Source organism: Podarcis bocagei (genome assembly GCF_964188305.1).
Source record: "Podarcis bocagei genome assembly, chromosome: 2".
Classification (NCBI taxonomy): Eukaryota; Metazoa; Chordata; class Lepidosauria; order Squamata; family Lacertidae; genus Podarcis; species Podarcis bocagei.
The window spans coordinates 37,660,096-37,679,027 of NC_138126.1; the positions used below are offsets into that span (position 1 = coordinate 37,660,096).

Here is an 18,932-nt window from a genome sequence, read left to right on the forward strand (position 1 = left end):
ATTCCTTTAACGGAATTCCCTTTCCGCATCATTTGGAGGGGTAGGCACTTACCCCTCCAAGCACCAATTAGCCAATGCCTAACCGCCATGGAGCCTCCAGCTCACCGCCAAACCACTCACAGCCCCAACCAAGACCTCAGCTTGGCAGCCACCGCACCTAACCAAGCCTCATTCCCTGAAGCAGAAAGGTGCACGCCATCATCTCGGAAAAAGGATGGCATCTTAAAAAGAATCGCAGGGTGAGAAATCACATCTCCACCCAGCTCAGCAATCCGGTGTGTCACAGCAGAATTGATGCGCTTTCTGGCCCTTTCTGTGGCGACTGGGCAACGACTGCCCCTCCAGACGCATCGTTGCAAAAGCTGAGACCAAAATATCATTGCTGTAGGCACCATTGCCCGCAATGTCCCCAAGTCCATCCAAATTGCAGCACGCAGTGAAGAACGGCCCATAGCCACCAGGTCGTTCTCTCCCAGCTGTATTAAACCAAGACCTCAGCTTGGCCACCACCGCACCTATCCAAGCCTCATTCCCTGAAGCAGAAAGGTGCACGCCATCAGCTCGGAAAAAGGATGGCCTCTCAAAAAGAATCTCGGGGTGGGAAATCACATCTCCACCCAGCTCAAAAATCTTTTTTTTGAAACAGCAGAATTGATGAGTTTTCTGGCCCTTTCAGTGGCAGCTGGGCAACGACTGCCCCTCCAAATGCGTCGTTGCAAAAGCTTTGACCAGAAAATTTTTTGCTGTTGGCACCATTGCCCGCAGCGTCTCCAGGTCACCCAAAATCGCAGCACGTAGCGAAAAACAGTCCATGGCCACACAGGTCATTCTCACCCAGCTGCACCCCAACAGCAGTGGGCGGCCCTTCCAGCAGCACCTGCCTCCGAATCAGCGGCAGGAATTCTGGCCGGCGCATTCCCCGTCTGGACAGCCAAGGCAACTGCACATGGAGGAAGGCCGAGACCCGGTCCCAATCCGGACTGCCGTGCACTGATGCCAGCCCAATGCATGATGCTGTGCCCCACCATCCAGATGCGGACAGCTGCTAAACCTAAGATAAAACAAGCAAAAATTGTAAGACACCAATAATGTTAACGAACATAACCTTTGAATGCATTCGATTTCCAACGACCTGTATTTTATTTCCACTGCCTTATTAACATGCTTTCCAGCCTTCTTGGTGGTACGTTTGTCTAGGCATTGGTTCCCGACTAGCTGCACCTGACCTCAGCAGGGCAGCACTGACGACTGGGCCCCACCATATCGTCAGTACCAGCAAACATTGTGGGGGAGCAATGAATCCCAAGGCAATCGCATCCCACCAGGTGTTGTTCCCCATAGGGGAAAGATGCACCCCATCTGCCCTAAAGAGGGCAACAGCCTTGAAGAAAATTAGGAGGGTGCAATATTACAGAACCACCTAAAGCAAGGACCTATTTTATTTTATTTGTTATTTTATTAACTTTATTTATTTTCTTTATTTTATTCTATTATCCACCGCCTTATTAACATGCTTTCTGGCCTGCTCGGTGGTAGTTTGTCTAGGCATTGGGTCCCGACTAGCTGCACCTGACCTCAGCAGGGCAGCACTGACGACTGGGCCCCACCATATCGTCAGTTCCAGTAAACAGCATGGGGGAGCAATGAACCAGGATCAGACTCAAGCTCACCCCAAATGCTCCCAGGGACTCTTGCATGGCCCTACCCCTCAAAAGGGGTCGACAAAAGCATGGCGAATCCTTGGATTCCCTTAATGGAACATCTTTGCGCATTGGAGGGGACAGGTGCTCCAACCCCCCCTCCAGACCACCTTGAACCAATGCCTTAAATTATTTTGAGTCCAGGGAGAGCTGCCATCAACTCAATCCAAGCCCTCTTGCATGCAGGAATGCAAACTTATGCTGGAGGAAGACCGCAAACATTCTCGCCCAGCTGTACCACCAGCACTGCGGGAGGACCTGCACAGGTCACACTCGACCGCACCAAAGGAAGGATCTCCTCCCAAAGCATTCCCCATCTAGACATCCTGTATATGTTCACATGGGCAGGAAGACTGAGATGGCGCCCCAGTCCAAACTCGTCAACATGCTTGCCAGCCTAGTGTACAATGCTGTGGCCCAAATGTGCACAGCTGCTCCTATGAAAAAAGGAAATAACAGACAAGCATCAGCACAGACATCATTGTGACACTTCCTGATATAACCCTTGTCAGCGTCAGACTTCCAATGACCCGTATTCACAATCCTGTCTACTGACAGGCCCCCAGTGTGCAGCCTTTGCAGCAGCACCTAATCGTAAGGAATGAGGAGTGTTCAGCGGTAAGCAAGCCGCAGGCTGTAATAACTGGTGCACGGCGTAAGCACATTGATGCCTGGCTAACGGGAACCCATTTTAATGCACTAGGAGCGGGCAAGCCCCCAGGGAATAAAAAGCCAAATATTCTGTTATCCGGGCAAGGGCCCTCCTCACCTGTGGCGGGAAGCCTGATTGTGGCACTCCTGTCCACTAAGTCTGTTTTAGAGTTACCAACTCTAATGACAAGCTCCAAAGGATAAGGAAAAGTCCAGAAGCAATAAGCCTCCAGACTCTCAGCCCCGTGCTGGCTCCAACAACCATTTTCCCAACCCTCAGTGCGAAAATGCAATGGACTGCTGAAAGGAGTCTCACCTTGATCTTTAACCAGCAGACAAGTTTTAACTTGTTGCAGATACTGCATAGGTAAAATTGACCGACTTCCCGCCCACTGTCCTATGAGGTTGGAGGTTCCAACCTTCCAAGGCCCTGCGCACTGCAAACTTTATACAAGGGTCTCTGAAAAATAAAGCTTCAATGTAACAGACATTGCAGCGGACTGAATTCGGATAGTTATAACCGCATGCCCAATCTGCAGCAGGTGGACCAAATACTGCAGGATCTGCTCAGAGGATGGGGGCCAATTCTTCTGAATGGCCGAGAACTGCCAGCTTAAGGCTAAGAAATCCATCCAGGCCTTCCCATAAGAGGTAAAAGCAAAAGGGGAAATGGAAACTGCCGCTCTCTGTAATTACTAATTGTTGTCAAAATGCCACAGGTGGTCTGGAAAAGTCTGGCAATAGCTGAGTCTGGAGCCCAGGATCTGAAGCGCTTCATCTGAAAATCGGATAGTGTTTCAGTGTAATTTGGAGCGTAGAAAGCACAATATTAAACCTTAAGTGGCGCAGCTTGAAAGCATGAGCGGAGGGGCGGAGACTGTGCTAGAGTGTGAGGACTGTGTTGCCAAGACCTCACCACTACCTGGTTATCAGACCAAAAGCAGATCCGATGGTCACTGAACTCCTCGGGCCACATGTGAACTGCTACTACAATGGGGAAAACTCAAGAAAAGTTATGTCACATGATTGCCTCACCACACCTGGCTTGAGGCCATAGCTTTGCACACCAGCAGCCCTTGAAATAAAAACCAAAGGGCAAAGATCCAGCAGCACCAGCATGAACCTGAAAATCCCTGTGCGGGTTCAAGGTATCCTGCCATGGCGAACTACTATTGCATACATTCAGGAATTGCTACCATCGCCTGCTATCTGCCTTCACCATGCTTGGTAGGCATACACAAAGGTAAGGGGACCTCTGTCAGCATCGCCCTTGAGCCAGTGCCACCAACTGGACTCATCCACTTCAGCCCCAACTGGGCTAGGCGAGCTGGGTAGCACTTCCAGAGACCACCTTCTGCACAGGAACAGGTCAAAGTGCTATGGACTCACAGCTTAGAGTTGTGAGCACCGGATTCACTCCAACAAGACAGTCGTCGCACAGCAGAGTACAGCAGAACATATAAACAACTCGGAGAGCAGCTCTGTAGAATATCTTCTTTATTCTATCTACAACTATACAAACTATATACAGAGCTTAATAGGTCTAAGCATAAATAAATGCTGCACTGCACTGAGTGTCTGCAGCTGCCCTTAGCAGCAACCTTATCTCTACACATGATCTCTAACACTCAGTCTCTCTCTCTCTCTGACACTGACTGACTGACTGATTTGGTGCTGGAGCAGAATAAGTAGAGACCAGAACACGCCTCCTCCTCTCTGGAAAATCAGCAGACTCCTCAGGAGATTCTTGGATATGGGAGAGGTGAAATCTAGGCAGCCTGGCCTAGTGGGAAGATTAGTTAAGTGACCCAGCAAGATCGGATCTGGTGAAGCATCACTTGCTACAGAGGAAGTATTACAAAATAACTTCCTTCAAGGCAGACAGCTTCTCCATAGGCAAGTGGTATGTTTTAGCAACGATATCCAACTGGATCCCTAAATAAAATGGGAATATGGGCAAAAGGTATTGAGCTATTGCTTGCCAGCTTCCAGCCCCCGCTTGGGCAGGGGGCATCTTGTGCTGCCATCATGATATGTAAATTTACATGGCCGACGCTGGCCAGAACCCCTAAAGAAGTCCCAACCAAGCTGCCGCCGAGCCAGCTTCCTTTTCAGACACACACTCTGTGCAATGCAAAAAACACACTCCGTGCAGTGCACACACTCTCCATGCAATGCAACTACACACTCCGTGCAATGCAAAAAACACGCTCTGTGCAGTGCAACTACACACTCCGTGCAATGCACACACAAACCCTCCGTGCAATGCAACTACACACTCCGTGCAATGCAAAACACACTCCCTGCAATGCACACACCCTTCATGCAATGCAACTACACTCCATGCAATGTAACTACACACTCCGTGCACTGCACACACCCTCCGTTCAATGCAACTACATACTCCGTGCAATGCAAAAAACACACTCTGTGCAATGCAACAACACACTCCATGCAATGCAACTACACACTCCGTGCAATGCACACACACCCTCCATGCAATGCACACACGCTCGGTGCAATGCAACTGCAAATCTCCTAGCAATGCAATGCAATTGCAGCCCGTGCTCTGCAATGCAAACTGCAATGCGGGCACGCAAAGGTGCTTTCTCCCAGTTGCATATTGCAAACGTGGCGCCCGTTACATCCCTTGCAGTGAGGTAACCACCAAAAGGACCTAAGTGTCCAGGTAGAGCAATGGGGGAGCATGCAGCTGTCCCATACAGGGACCAATCCTGCAACCTAGGCATTACCGGCACTATCCGCTGACCCAGTGAAACCAATGCTTCATGGACCACATGGGGACACTATTCAGGCCGGAAACACTTCCAGGCCATCGAATTCTAGGGCAAAGCCCTAGGATCACCTGCTAGGCCAGGCATAAATGTTTCCAGTGAAATAGCAGAGTTGAGGTAGCCCCCCAGCTTGTCCAGGTACCCCTGCTTCCCTTTTAGAGGGAAGCACCCCTTCAAGAAACCCAAAGTTCTTTTATCACAAATGGGCCGCTTAAGGAAAATAAACTTGTTCAGAAACAGCATAGTTCAAGAGCATATACAGAGTGCTCATAGTCCTTGGAGGCACAGAGAGCCATAAAGCCAACCTTCAGGGATACTATAAACGAAAGTGATACCAGCTAAGCTGGGAACAGCCCTGACTAGCCCCACAATTTCAACGAGAGAAATGGGGGAAACCTTTTTGCGAAAGAAAGCCCCTAACGGGGGGCTCTCTCACTATTTGGAAAGGCAAGCCACAGATACAGGGAGAATCTTCCCACAGGGCAGGGTAAGGGGTGGGGTGGGAAATCGAACAGGAAAAGGGGGGAATTAAATTATTTAAGGGACTAGAGAGGATTAAAAAGAAAGGGGAAATAAAGGGGGGAATTAAATTATTTAAGGGACTAGAGAGGATTAAAAAGAAAGGGGAAATAAAAAATAAAGAAATGTAACCAGACAATGAGAAGATTGTCCAAGTGCTCCATGTGATCCGATGCAAAACGGCCAAGAGGACGTACCTACGTCTGGCCCTTCTATTTATAACTTCTGACTCCTCCTCCAAATTGGTAACAATCATATTTCCCCAGCAACCCGATTAACCCTAAAGGCCAGGGTTGCAGATTAATTTGCCTAGTCATGGCTGGGCGGCCTGTTCCCCAACCGCAACACGTGCTCTCTGTTAGGGAGAACACGCTTTATCTTTATACTTCACCAGAATTAAAAAACAGGCAAGACACTCTAGTTTAAACCAGGCACTCTCATACAATAAATATTACAGTCTTTTGTTAAAAAAAATATTCTTGGTGTAGTTTGACAGTAAATTATCATATGAAAGACAGTATTAGCAGCTGTAATACTAACAAGTATTTATGTTTGTCAGAAAGGTTTCTGGGTCTGCTGGCATTTAATAAATAAAGTTACAATAATACCTAAGAAAACATCTATCTTTATTCTTTCTTGTCACAAGCTGCAATTTTATACCTGGGCATAATTTTATACCGGACTCTGAGCAAGGATAGACAAATTGTGGTTCCTCTCTGTTCCTCTTTCTTCACTCACCATATTTCAACATCTGCCTCACAAATTCACCAACATTTTGGTACACATTTCTCATAATATGTACATTTTTGCCTGGAATTGTGTCTAAAGTATTTTTTACAAGCAAGGCATTGCAGCATAATTCATCCTAGATGTTATTTTCCCTAGCACTAGTCCTTTATGCAAACTTTCCTTGAGTATATACAATACTGTACTTTTTTGTTTTTGTTGGAGAACTGCTTTGCAAAATTCATACATGTTTGAATGGCAGAGGATAAGCTGCTTTCCAGCTCACACATTGTTTTGGGAAGTGCAGATTACATAGGTTTGCATAAAAAATGTGAACTGAGCCACATTTCTCTCCCATCTCTATTTCCGTGTAGACATAAAATAGGACTGTGCTGCCCTTTTCTTTGTCAGAATGGATGAATTAAAAGCAACACCAAGTACACTAAAAACATGTGGCTTAAACATTCAGCTGCACAGTGGCAGAACCATGCATTGTCTTTATCACAAAAGGCGCATGCTTAGTTGTAATTTAAATAGACAGTTCGATAGTATCAGCACATTTTTGCATTATGGATTTTGATGTTCCCAGCACAATGGCTTAGTTTTACATACACAGAGTATTAGATCAATGATACAGAATGGAAGATAAAAGCCTCCCAAGTCAATGTGTTCACCTTAAAAACTGATTGTGCTGGTACAAACTACAGGGGAAATTTTTAAAAATTCAAAAAAAATAAAATCTGATCAAAACCACCCTCTGTCTTTGGGCTAGCAGCATCCTAGCTGCTGTTGTGGCATACATAAAATGTTTTTTCTTCTCTTTTGGCAACTCTTGACCTGAAATGCCTAGTAAAAAAGCTGCTAGCCCAAAGATGGAAAAGCAAAGAAATACCAACAAAAAAAGAAAGGCAAGAAAAATTGATGGAATACGCTGAAATGGCAAAACTAGCTGGAAGACTATGAGATAAGGACAACAGAGACTTTAAGATTGGGAATATTTATGTTATACCTGCAGAAACAATGTAGTGAAATGGACTCTTTAGCAGGTTTTGATTAAACACAACTATCAAAATAAATATAGAAAATACAACAATGATCTCAAAACAACAAGAAAACAATAATCATTATACTAGACTCCAAATTAAGAATAAAAAAACAAATAAAAAAACAAGCAGAAGAAATTTTTCTGTAAAATAAACCAGAAGAGGAAGTTGAGGGAAGTCGTTGGGGGGTATTATGAGGATAGCATTATTTTTGTTTTTTGTTATGTGAACGATGTAAAGATGACATAGATATGTAAAATCAAATAAAAATTGATTTAAAAAACAACACCCTCTGTGAATATGTGGTGGATGCTCACTGGATATTGGTTGAATATAAGGATGTAGAATGGATACTTGGTGGTTGTTCAGTTTTAGTTCCTGATTGGTGTCATATGCCAAATGTGAGAACATTTCTGGAACCCTGTTTCTCTGCAAACCATGACTGGGGTGAAGGTGCTATGAGGAATATGGGATGGGTGAGAATGATGCTGGAGACCCCCAAGACACTAGGTTTTTTTATATCCTACCTAGCTGATACAGTGGTACCTCAGGTTAAGTACTTAATCCATTCTGGAGGTCCGTACTTAACCTGAAACTGTTCTTAACCTGAAGCACCACTTTAGCTAATGGGGCCTCCTGCTGTTGCCGCACCACCACTGCGTGATTTCTGTTCTCAACCTGAAGCAAAGTTCTTAACCTGAGGTAATATTTCTGGGTTAGTGGAGTCTGCAACCTGAAGCTTATATAACTTGAAGCGTATGTAACCTGAGGTACCACTGTACAGCACTTTAGCATGAGGTATACACTCATATTTTGATGGTTGCCCAGCATTAAAAGTTACTCATATGAAACTGATATAGCAAGGAACAAATTGGGACAGACCTTTTTCCATTATCCTAGCTTTTATTAACAGGGATCTTTATTTTATTGTGCAAGAATATTAACCATGGCATTCCTCACTTGCAGGCCAAAGTGATTAGTACTCACTTTAATACCTTAGGATTCTACCACCTTCTTCTTCTGCACGTGCTGTGCATGTTTCAGTCTTTCTTTCACTTCACCCAGTCATCCCACACCCTGCAGTAACTTTGAATGACCTCAGTAAGATAGAATCAGGTCATTTCCTTGAATGCTCACTATGGGTTGTATCTAATGCAGCGCTATATGAACGTTCCCTCAGTGCAAACATTTCTTTTTCTTTTCTTTCTTTATTTTTTACTCAGTTTTACACTACACATTTGAATTCAAACATTAGTCATAATCATCAACATTTAGTATTCCCTGAATCCTTAGACTTCCCTCCACCCTTCCATGGTTTCCATTTTCAAACTTTTTCAACTTCATCATATAATTTCTCAATTTTTCTTAAAATAATACATTTTTACCTTAGTTTTTAGTACATTACAAGTGTTACTCAAATCCTGCCCAAGTTTTTAGTTGTTTACAGTGTTCCCTTAAGTAAATTGTAAATTTGCAAGCATTTCTGTTTATGTGATGGAACAATCTTCCCTTCTCCTCCCCTGCAAGCTCCCTAAATCTCTTCTAGGGGATTCCCCAACAGTTTTGGGGGTGGCACAGGACATGCATGGGGGCAGGAGAGGGGCAAGTCCTGCTGTGGAAGCAGAAATCCTTGCACTGATGGAATGCATTCAACTGAATACCGCTTTACACTTACTTTCTTGCACAGTACTGCATTTATTTTCTTCTTGTATTGCATTGAACTAAACAATCACTTTTGGTTTTGGGTTCTTCATCGTAGTCACTCCCCAAAATCTGACCACCCAATAGCTCTTTTGCCAGTCTTAGAACACAATCATATGTAAAGTTGCACAGAAGTGATCCCATTGTCTTCAATGGGATCTACTCCCAAGTATGATATAGGATTGCAGCCTTTATCTTGCTTTGTGGCCAAATGAATTTGAATCAAGAGAAGATTAATGGATCCATCCTCCTTAATGAGGATTTTCCATGTGCACCAAGAGTCAATCCAAAATAGGTTTATCGTTTGATAGGTCTGTGTGATCAAAGCTTCCTCATAGCAGCCTTGTACAAATTTACTCCCAACAGTAAATTATTAGTTTGCCCTTTGGGAGTAAAGGCCAAGTTGACACCTTTACTTTACTTAATCATACAGTGGCTGAAATGTCAAAGGAAATTAGAGCAACTTGTTATATAAACCCTTGGGAAACATGTTGCTTACTTAAGAAGAGCACTTTTATCTGATAGGGGCATTCAACCATTCCCTTTGCAATGATGAAAAGTACCTCAACACACACTAGACAGGGACATTTGATTCTGCCAGTTCCTCTGCCCCCATCTAGTTCAGCAGTTCACTCCTTACTTCATATTGTCCCAACCCTCAGGAAAAGCTTTCAGAAGAAATAGCAAGCTGCAGTAGGTGGGGTTCACCAAAACCGGGCTCCCTGAATGTGAGTGGAAGTGCTTTCCACTACCACAAAACCTCCATTGCTTACACATCTGTATAGTTAAAGATGTCCACATAGTCTGCAATCCTAAACTTGATTACCTCTTGAAATGAAATGGGAATTACTTCAGAGTAAAGATGCATACAGAATTTTGTTGTTCATCATTGCGCTGTCAAAAGTCAATGTATTGCAACATACCTAGCCCAAGTGGAAATTAATTACTAGAAGAGTTTGAAAGTTACAATTTTTTGCAGCTTTTAAAACTTGGGCATACATAACAGAGGCCAGCATTTCCGCACAAGGCAAGCCAAGGTGTCCATGAAGCAGAAAGTTGGACTGTGGAAGTTCCATTGCTTTTTCAGGCTTTCCGGGAGAGGAGTCACCTCTAGTTATGACATTTAATATTTGGGCAAAGCCACTGACATGGGACCTCCTAGATGGAACACCTAAATGGTCCCCTTTTCAACTAGATTTCATCAAGCAAGCTCACTCTAACATTCCTTCATCTGTAAATATTCAAAACATATTGGATTTAAATTGGATTTTGACACATTGCAGTGAAACCATTTCCCCCATCCACATGAGGAATGTACCGAGTAAGTACCATAGTTCAGTTTCAGCATTTCCCCAATTTTTGTAGCTCTGAAGAACTGCATTGTTGGCATTGGTGGGAAGTTACTCATGGAATTGTGACCTCCAATGGTTCAGCTGATTATTATTTTTGCGTTTTCCATTTCAGAGTTCCTAACTGAAGTTAAAATACCATTCGTTCTCAGAATCTCTTTTCCCTTCTCATTTTTCCCCTAGTTTAATAAATGATTCATTTGGATACTAGTTCCTATTTTCAGGCAATGTATTTGGTTTTTCTCCTTATATCTCCAGGGGCCTTTTTCATGCCGGTTTGTAGCTTAGGAAGTTATCCTAGCTATGTTCTTGGAACTGATATTACAAATGCTGTTTCCAAAAAGCTGTGGGGTATAGATTTCTGGGGCAGGGAAGGGGTGGAGCTTCACTAGTCCAGGACCCATTGGATCCAGAGCCAGCCCCACTGCCATCACGTGATAGCATAGGCCCCCAGCTGGGCCTGATCTACCTGTTTTCCAATTCCCACCCATCCCCTGTGCACAGGAAGGCTGCAGATGCAGAAGTGGCCCTGCGATTCCATAAAGCCCCACTAGGCTGGTGGTGTAGGAGTGTAGCTTATGAAATTCCAATGAACTGATGGGCATTTAGCTTTTCCTCTTGAAAGCAATCAGAGGTTTTATAAGCCGTGTGAAAAGCAAGGTAACTACAAACAGATGTAAGTTGGGACAAACAATCATGACATCTTTTCCTCCAAGGAACGAACTCATCGTCCCACAGCACACACAAAAAGGAGGACAAATACAATATTAGGGCCTTAAGGTGGATTTAAATAAAACAAGTCTACATATTTGTTTGGCATGTATACCACCAACCTATCTCACTATTTTACAGGCTATAAAGTAGTGACAGGAAGATCTACATAGTTTCTCTGATGATTGGATGGGAAGAATTTCTGACCTTGGAACGTGGAGATGATGTTGCTATGGAAACTCGTATTTCTGCTACTACTTCTGAGCTGCTTTGCAGGTGAAGTATTCAATTATTACTCTGTAGAAGTCGATTGATAAATATATCACTGTGTTTTATTTCTTAACAGAAATGCATGCATCTTAAGAGGACTAATCTGCACAAACCACTGGTCTAAGCACCTTGTCATTAAGATGTCAGCTACAGTTACTTATTCCAAAGCCATTTAACTCTGGCACAACTACCGCTTTTTGTGAGCTTCTGTTGGCTTTTACTGAAGCTGTTGTGGGCTGAGCTGGGAATGTGAAAGCTACCAATTGCTAAGGACTGAGTTGAGTGAGGATGATCTTTGTGTATGCCATCAACAGCTGCAGGTGTTCGGATCTTTAAGTGTTAGAAAGGATATTTTAAAAGGAATTCAGTAGACAGTGGGAAATCGAACATTTTCAGTCCAAACTATACTGAGCAAGAGAAAACAGTGTGCATCTAATGCGTTTGGGAGGTGATGATTCCCTGTTTGGAATTAGGAGAAAATTCCTCTCTGGTTTGTCTTCTTAGGAGGTCATCTTGTTCTGCAATTCTTGACATGATTAGTTTTACAGAGCCTTAATAAATATTCCCTTGGAGATCTGACAATGTGCTTTCTTTGCCCCTCCCTACTACCTCTTCTTGGCATGTCATTAACATATTAGAGAACTGGTTTTAGTAGACCAAAAGCATGAGTCAACAGTGTGATGCACAAGCAAAAACGACTATTGCTATTCTAGGCTGAATCAACATAAGTATAGTGTCCTAATCAAGGGAAAGCATAGTACCACTCTATTCTGCCTTGGTCAGACAACAACACCTGGTGTACTGTGTCCAGGTGGAGCAAGCTCTGTTTTTTCCTACCCCAGAAGGTAGGACGTAAACCAATATCTTCAAGTTTCATGATAGGAGAGTCTGACTAAACATCAGGAATAACTTTCTGATGGTAAGAGCTGTTTAAAAGTGGAACGGACTCCCATGGAAGGTGGTGGACTTTCCTTCCTTGGAGATTTTGAAAGCAGAGGTTGAATGACCATTTGCCATGGCTGCTTTACCTGAGATTTCTGCATTGTAGGGGGGGTTGGACTAGATGGTCCCTTTGAACTCTACAATTCAATGAAAGAATTATGAAAGCAAATTCAGAAAAGCATGAAATACTCTTTAAAATAACAGAGTACACTGCACAGTAAAATTGCAAGTAGTATTTTTGCCTGGCATCTAAAAGATGACACAACAGGCATCAAGCGTGTTCCTTTCAGAAAATTTAAACAAGCACCTTTGAAAGAGTTCAGTAACTAGCACTCCAGCACTGAAAAACCACCTGCCAGTTCCATCTTCCCTCTAATGGAAGGTTTATCTAAGGAGAAAAGCCCTAAATGGAAGATCTTAACATCTTAAGGGGAGGCAGAGAATGAGCTTATTTCTGAAGTTGGATATGTTCAACAAACAGTTCCACTTGTCAGTTTTGTGGGAAACACTGTTTTGTGGCTTGTATGCAAAGTACTGGTAATGAGATCATTCCTTCATTGCAAGCATTTCTCCTTCCTGGTGGAACTATTATCACCTGCCCTCTCCATGGAATATTCTCCTGAGCCTCTGGAGCAGATCTGAGGAGGATGCAGGCTTGCCTGGGGAAACGAGAGAAGGCAAATCATGTTGTACTACCAGAATTCATTGCACTAGCTTCTGCCAGGACTATGATTTAGTTGTATGCAGTTCATTCATCCAAAAGTCACAGCTAATAGATCTAGAAAAGTTATCACCCCAGGTAGATAAAGTTCAAAGTTTAGGGCACTGTAAAGCACATCAAAGTGCAAGTAGATAAATAGGTACCGCTCCGGTGGGAAGGTAAACGGCGTTTCTGTGCGCTGCACAGAAACTCACCAGAAGCGGCTTAGTCATGCAGGCCGCATGACCTGGAAGCTGTACGCCAGTTCCCTTGGCCAATAAAGCGAGATGAGCGCCGCAACCCCAGAATCGGCTATGACTGGACCTAATGGTCAGGGGTCCCTTTACCTTTTAACTATGAATGCAGATGCTGGGACACATTGCCTTTGTCATAGAATCATCGAATTTTAGAGTTAGGAGTTGATGAGCATCCCCTAATTTTCTCCATGCAAGTCTTTTACAAAAACGTTGAACAACAATGGGCCCAGGACATAACTCTGGGGCACCCCACATGTCCCTTTTCCCCAGGATGATGAAGAACCATTAGTGAGTTGCTCTTTGGGTTCGGTCAGTCAACCAGCTACAAATCCACCTAACAGTAACCTTGTCCAGCCCACATTTTATCAGCTTCTCCACAAGAATATCATGGGGGACTTTCTCAAAAGCATAACTGGCTAGTAAACTTCCCATATGCACCTGGCAGGTCCCTGTTAAGAAAGAAATAATGAGATCAAATCGGAAGTCTTCTTGTGCCAAGGATTACTGGCATCCTTCAAGCAACACAATATTTGAGCTAGAGTGACCATTAGTCTGACTTGGTACAGCAATTTTTATATTATTTGGTCCTGTCTTGGTATAAGGAAATTGATCAGATAACCGTCTGGTTCCTGGGCTTTAGCTCTTTAATCCTGTGATGTTTCTCAACTAGTAATGAAGGATAGTGGTCTATGTTCCGTGGAAAATATCAGTGAGAAATGTACAACTGAAAGTTAAGTTCATTGGTAATGCTGCTGTTTTATTTATGTTTTGCCGTTATGGTTCTGGAAATGGTTTTTACACGGATTTAATTGTGATGGGGTAGTAGCCTTAACCCTGCCCAAGAACAGTAGGCTGACTTAGGGGTTTGTAAGGCAGAGCATGAGAATCACATCCAGCATCTTCAAATATCTTAAAGGCTGCCACATGGAGGAGGGAGCATGCTTGTTTTCTCCTGCTCTGGAGGGTAGGACTCAGACCAATGGCTTCAAGTTGCCAGAAGGGAGATTCCGACATTCAGAAAACTTTCTGACAGCAAGAGCTGTTCAGCAGTGGAACAGACTCCCATGAGAGCTGGTGGTTTCTCCTTCCTTAGAGGCTTCTAAGCAGAGGATGGATGGCCATCTGTCATGGATGCTTTAGCTGAGATTCCTGTTGTCAGGTGTGCGTGCAGGAGCCAGGCCCTGTGACCAATAGAACTTTGCAGGACTGGGGCCTTCCTAAGTTTGTTCTGAAGAGGCAAGGTGCGGCCTCACAGGTGTGGCCGATTGGTAACTCACAGCACCTGGTGGCAAGAGGTGGGAAAGGATATAAGGTCAGCATTTCGCTTTGGCTCTTTGCCACAGCAACACGCTTCCTGACTTGCTGCGTTTGGCTTCTTGCTTCCTGATCCTTGAACCTCAGCTTCCTGACTCCCTGCTTCTTGATCCTCGGACCCTTGACTTCTTGACTCCTTGCTTCTTGATCCTTGGACCCTTGACTTCGTGACTCCTTGCTTCCTGACCCTCGGACCCTCGGCTTCTTGACTCCCAGCGCTCTGACCCTCGGGCTCTTGGCTTCCTGGCTTCTGGACCCCCGTTCCTGCTCCCACCTTGCCATCTTGCCCTGGTCCTGACGTCACCTGCCTGGACTTCCATTGCCCGTGAACCGGCCCGTGACACCTGCACTGCAGGTCCCTTCCAGCTCTAAGATTCTACTGTTCTTTATCACTGCTCCCCATAAGCATATTTCCAGTGAGGCAGCTGACTGAATCTGCTTCACAGTAGGGCTCACCCTGTCCTAAATTTCAGGTTCCTTGGTGACAAGGAAAAGGCATTAAATATCTGGGCTGTGCATTTTCAAATCCTCTTCCAAGAATATAATATGAGTCTGGTGTATCAGGCCAATGGCCCATCTATCCCAGCATCCTGTTCTCACAATGAGCAATCAGATGACTTTAGGGAGCCTGCACGCTGCACAACAGCACCTTCCTCACCTGTGATTCTCAGAGACTGCTGTTAACAAGATGTCAGATATTGCTGGATCATAACTCCTGTCATCCCTGATAACTGGCCACGTTGAGTGGGGCTGCTGGATTTGAGGACCATGAGTTCCTGACACCACAGGGGGGAGTGGGGCAGATTAATACAGAAAAATTCAATCTCGTATTTTATGTAACAAAAATGAGTCAAATAATAAAAAATTTGGCTTGAAGCATGGCATAACTAATCAATATTATAATAGCAATCAAAAGAACCATTAAAGTTAGAAGATAATGAGAATATAATGACTTCAGTAAAAAAATAGGTTTTGTATCATTCTACCCCACCTTCGGGGCACTTTGATACATTGGACGGGGCACTTTGATACAAAGAGTAAATTGTATGAGAATGGTAATTATTTACAAAAAAAAATAATGAAAAAAACATTTTTATTGTGAGAGATCATAATCAGCCTTACAATCTGTTACTTGAAAACTAAATTACATATCAAAACTAACAGCGTTTCACACATATCATAGACTTTATGGCAAGTTTTCTTAACAAAACATCAAAACTTATATTAATCTTTCCTCAAACACCTATCCATTAAAAAAAAACTTTGGAAAAACTTTAAAAGTATAAGAACTCACATTAGGTAGTCAAAAAATAGTAATTTAAACAAAATGCTTATAAAAAATAAGATACCGATAATTACTTAACGTTTAGCTTCTTTTGCACATTATATCTACTTAAGTCAATAGAAAAAGCATAAAGAGATGATGCTCGAGATGTGCCCTTTGGGAAATTTGGTTTTGGCAACAGCAAAATAACATCCTTGAAATCAACGCTTGCCTTATATTCTACAAAGGGGAAGACAAGATCCTGTTTTTTTCCTGAGATATGACACTTGATAATCGGTTATATTATATTTAGAAATGACTTTGGCCATGTAGTAAACAACAGGTTTTTTTTCTTTTCAAATTTAATGAGTTTAGAGATTTCATGCAAACTTGTATATTGGGGCACTATTGTACACTAGTGGGGCACTTTTATATGTATCAATGTGCCTCGTGTATTAGCGTATCAAAGTTCCCCAACAGACATTTTCAAAAAAACTAACAATTATTAATAAAACCACTGAACTTATTTAAAAATAATGTGTAATCCTGATTACTGAGTGGAATAACTTACCTTTGGTATTTTTAAATCTTAACTAAACGACGTAAAACAGTGTTGGAACACTTTTACATTTCACATAATTTTTTCGTTGGCCGTGCTAAAAACACACCTACTCTTGTCAAACGCCAACGGCTAACTGGTGGGTGGCGTGGTCGAAACTAGTACTCACACATGTATAGACACGTATTAGTGATGTTGCGACACGAATAACATTTCTTGATATTGAAATATTGCTGGTGTATCAATGTGCCCCGTGCATCAATGTGCCCTGCTTCCCCTTACATGATGGTAAGGACATGATCCCAAAAGGAGGCTTATAAATATTCAAATATAAATAAAATATGCACTGCTTTCTGTGTGGACAGTTCAGAAGAAATGGTTTTTTCTCCAGTTAATGCTGCTTTAACTTTTATAGGGTCATTATCAGCCTCTAACTAATGTACTGAACTTGTTATACTTCAAAAACAAAAACAAAAACCCTGGTCTCATCTTAGTCATATTCTCATGATATGGTTATGCTAATTATAGCAACTACAAGTGAGCCTTAAATTAATCATATGATTCATGACTCAGCAGCTGCCTTTTCTTTGAATAATGAATCAGAAAATAATGCAAAATACAGGGTGGACAAAACTTAAAACAAAGCTAAGCTATATTGTTCATAGTAGAGTTTAGGCAAAACTGAAAATCTCTTCTAACTAAGCACCAACAAACCAAGTAAATAACCTAAGCAAGCAAACAATATAATTCTAATTACAGCATCGATTTGGTTTAAATTTGGCAGTGAGAGATTTTACCTTCTTGGGCTCCATGATCACTCCAGATGGTGACAGCAGTCACAAAATTAAAAGACGCCTGCTTCTTGGGAGAAAGCAATGACAAACCTAGACAGCATCTTAAAAAGCAGAGACATCACCTTGCCAACAAAGGTCCATATAGCTATGGTTTTCCCAGTAGTGATGTATGGAAGTGAGAGCTGGGCCATAAAGAAGGCTGATCGCCAAAGAATTGATGCTTTTGAATTATGGTGCTGGAGGAGACTCTTGAGAGTCCCATGGACTGCAAGAAGATCAAACCTATCCATTCTTAAGGAAATCAGCCCTGAATGCTCACTGGAAGGACAGATCCTGAAGCTGAGGCTCCGATACTTTGGCCACCTCATGAGAAGAGAAGATTCCCTGGAAAAGACCTTGATGTTGGGAAAGATTGAGGGCACAAGGAGAAGGGACGACAGAGGGCGAGATGGTTGGATAGTGTTCTCGAAGCTACGAACATGAGTTTGACCAAACTGCGGGAGGCAGTGGAAGACAGGAGTGCCTGGAATGCTGTGGTCCATGGGGTCACGAAGAGTCGGACATGACTAAACGACTAAACAACATCCTAAAACACCCATTCCACTGTATCCCTCAGAGGAGACACAGCGACTGTCCTTGCTTGGCCTCCTCCGTCAGCAACCATTCTACATGGCAGTGGCAGATCTTGGCACCTTAAATTTCAGCAGCCCCTTGTGCAACACCAGAATCTGCCATTCCTCACCATTCATCTTGCATTGGACATCATAGCTGCAGTGCCTGCTGTGGTGTCCCTGAGGATTGGCAGGCTTGGTTGTGCTCCCCTAGGAACAGCCTTTATATATGGCTACCTCAATGGGAGAGATGCTCTTGCAAAAGCACCTTCTTCAGCCTGATTAGGACCAACTGCCCTTTAGATTTTCTTAGGACTAGTCCGACTATTAGGCAGAATGAGGCAGCAGAGTCCGGCACCCAAATGTCTTGGCCCACACTTTCTTCCCCAGAATTGCCATAATCAACAGCCATTCTACCTTGCTGCAACAAAGGAGGAGCTGCAGTTATTTTCTTGTGAAAGACGAATCATTTAATCTCCTTTAGAATGTTGTGGACAATTAGACTCACAGTTGTGGGTTCCTTCCTGGAAATGAAAGTTGCCAAACTGCAGATGAATGGGACCATAGCAATGCTGGATTTACATATAAGCTAGACAAGTTATACCTTAGGGCCCCACTCTCTTGGGGGCCCCCAAAAAATTAAAGAAAAAAACTAGATGTACATTTCCAAAATATAAGATAAAAAACAAATAAAATAAAACCTACACACAGCAACAGTGTTTTGTGTTGTGTATTAGATCCCTAAATTACCATGTAGCATATATTCAACACAAAAAACCAGTGACAATTTGTTGTTGACAAAGGACAGCTGGACATATAAAGGGTCCCATTACCTTCAGTAGCTTAGGGCCTCATCAAACCTAAATCCGGCCCTGGACCATAGGCTTTTGTTCTAGACACATGTACAGTTGATTTGGAATAGGAATAACCAAAGGGATTCACTGTGTGGGCACACTAATTCCCTCTTATTGGAAGCTTGACTGGTCTAACGCCAAGAAGTTTTCCCTCTCCATCCTGGTGTCCTCC

At 43.3% G+C, this 18,932-nt stretch overlaps 1 protein-coding gene across 7 annotated transcripts in view; it reads left to right on the plus strand.

Moving 5' to 3' along the window:
- Nucleotides 1–18,932, plus strand: part of LOC308581529 (contactin-6-like) — a 210,434-nt gene that overhangs the window by 37,700 nt on the left and 153,802 nt on the right. For all 7 annotated transcript variants that reach the window (XR_014005104.1, XM_081184028.1, XM_081184033.1 and 4 more), the window contains exon 2: nucleotides 11,337–11,471. Coding sequence is in view for 6 of the 7 variants with exons in the window: in XM_081184028.1 (XP_081040154.1) it covers nucleotides 11,417–11,471 (55 nt within the window). In the remaining variant the exon portion in view is untranslated. The remainder of the gene's footprint in view (nucleotides 1–11,336; nucleotides 11,472–18,932) is intronic.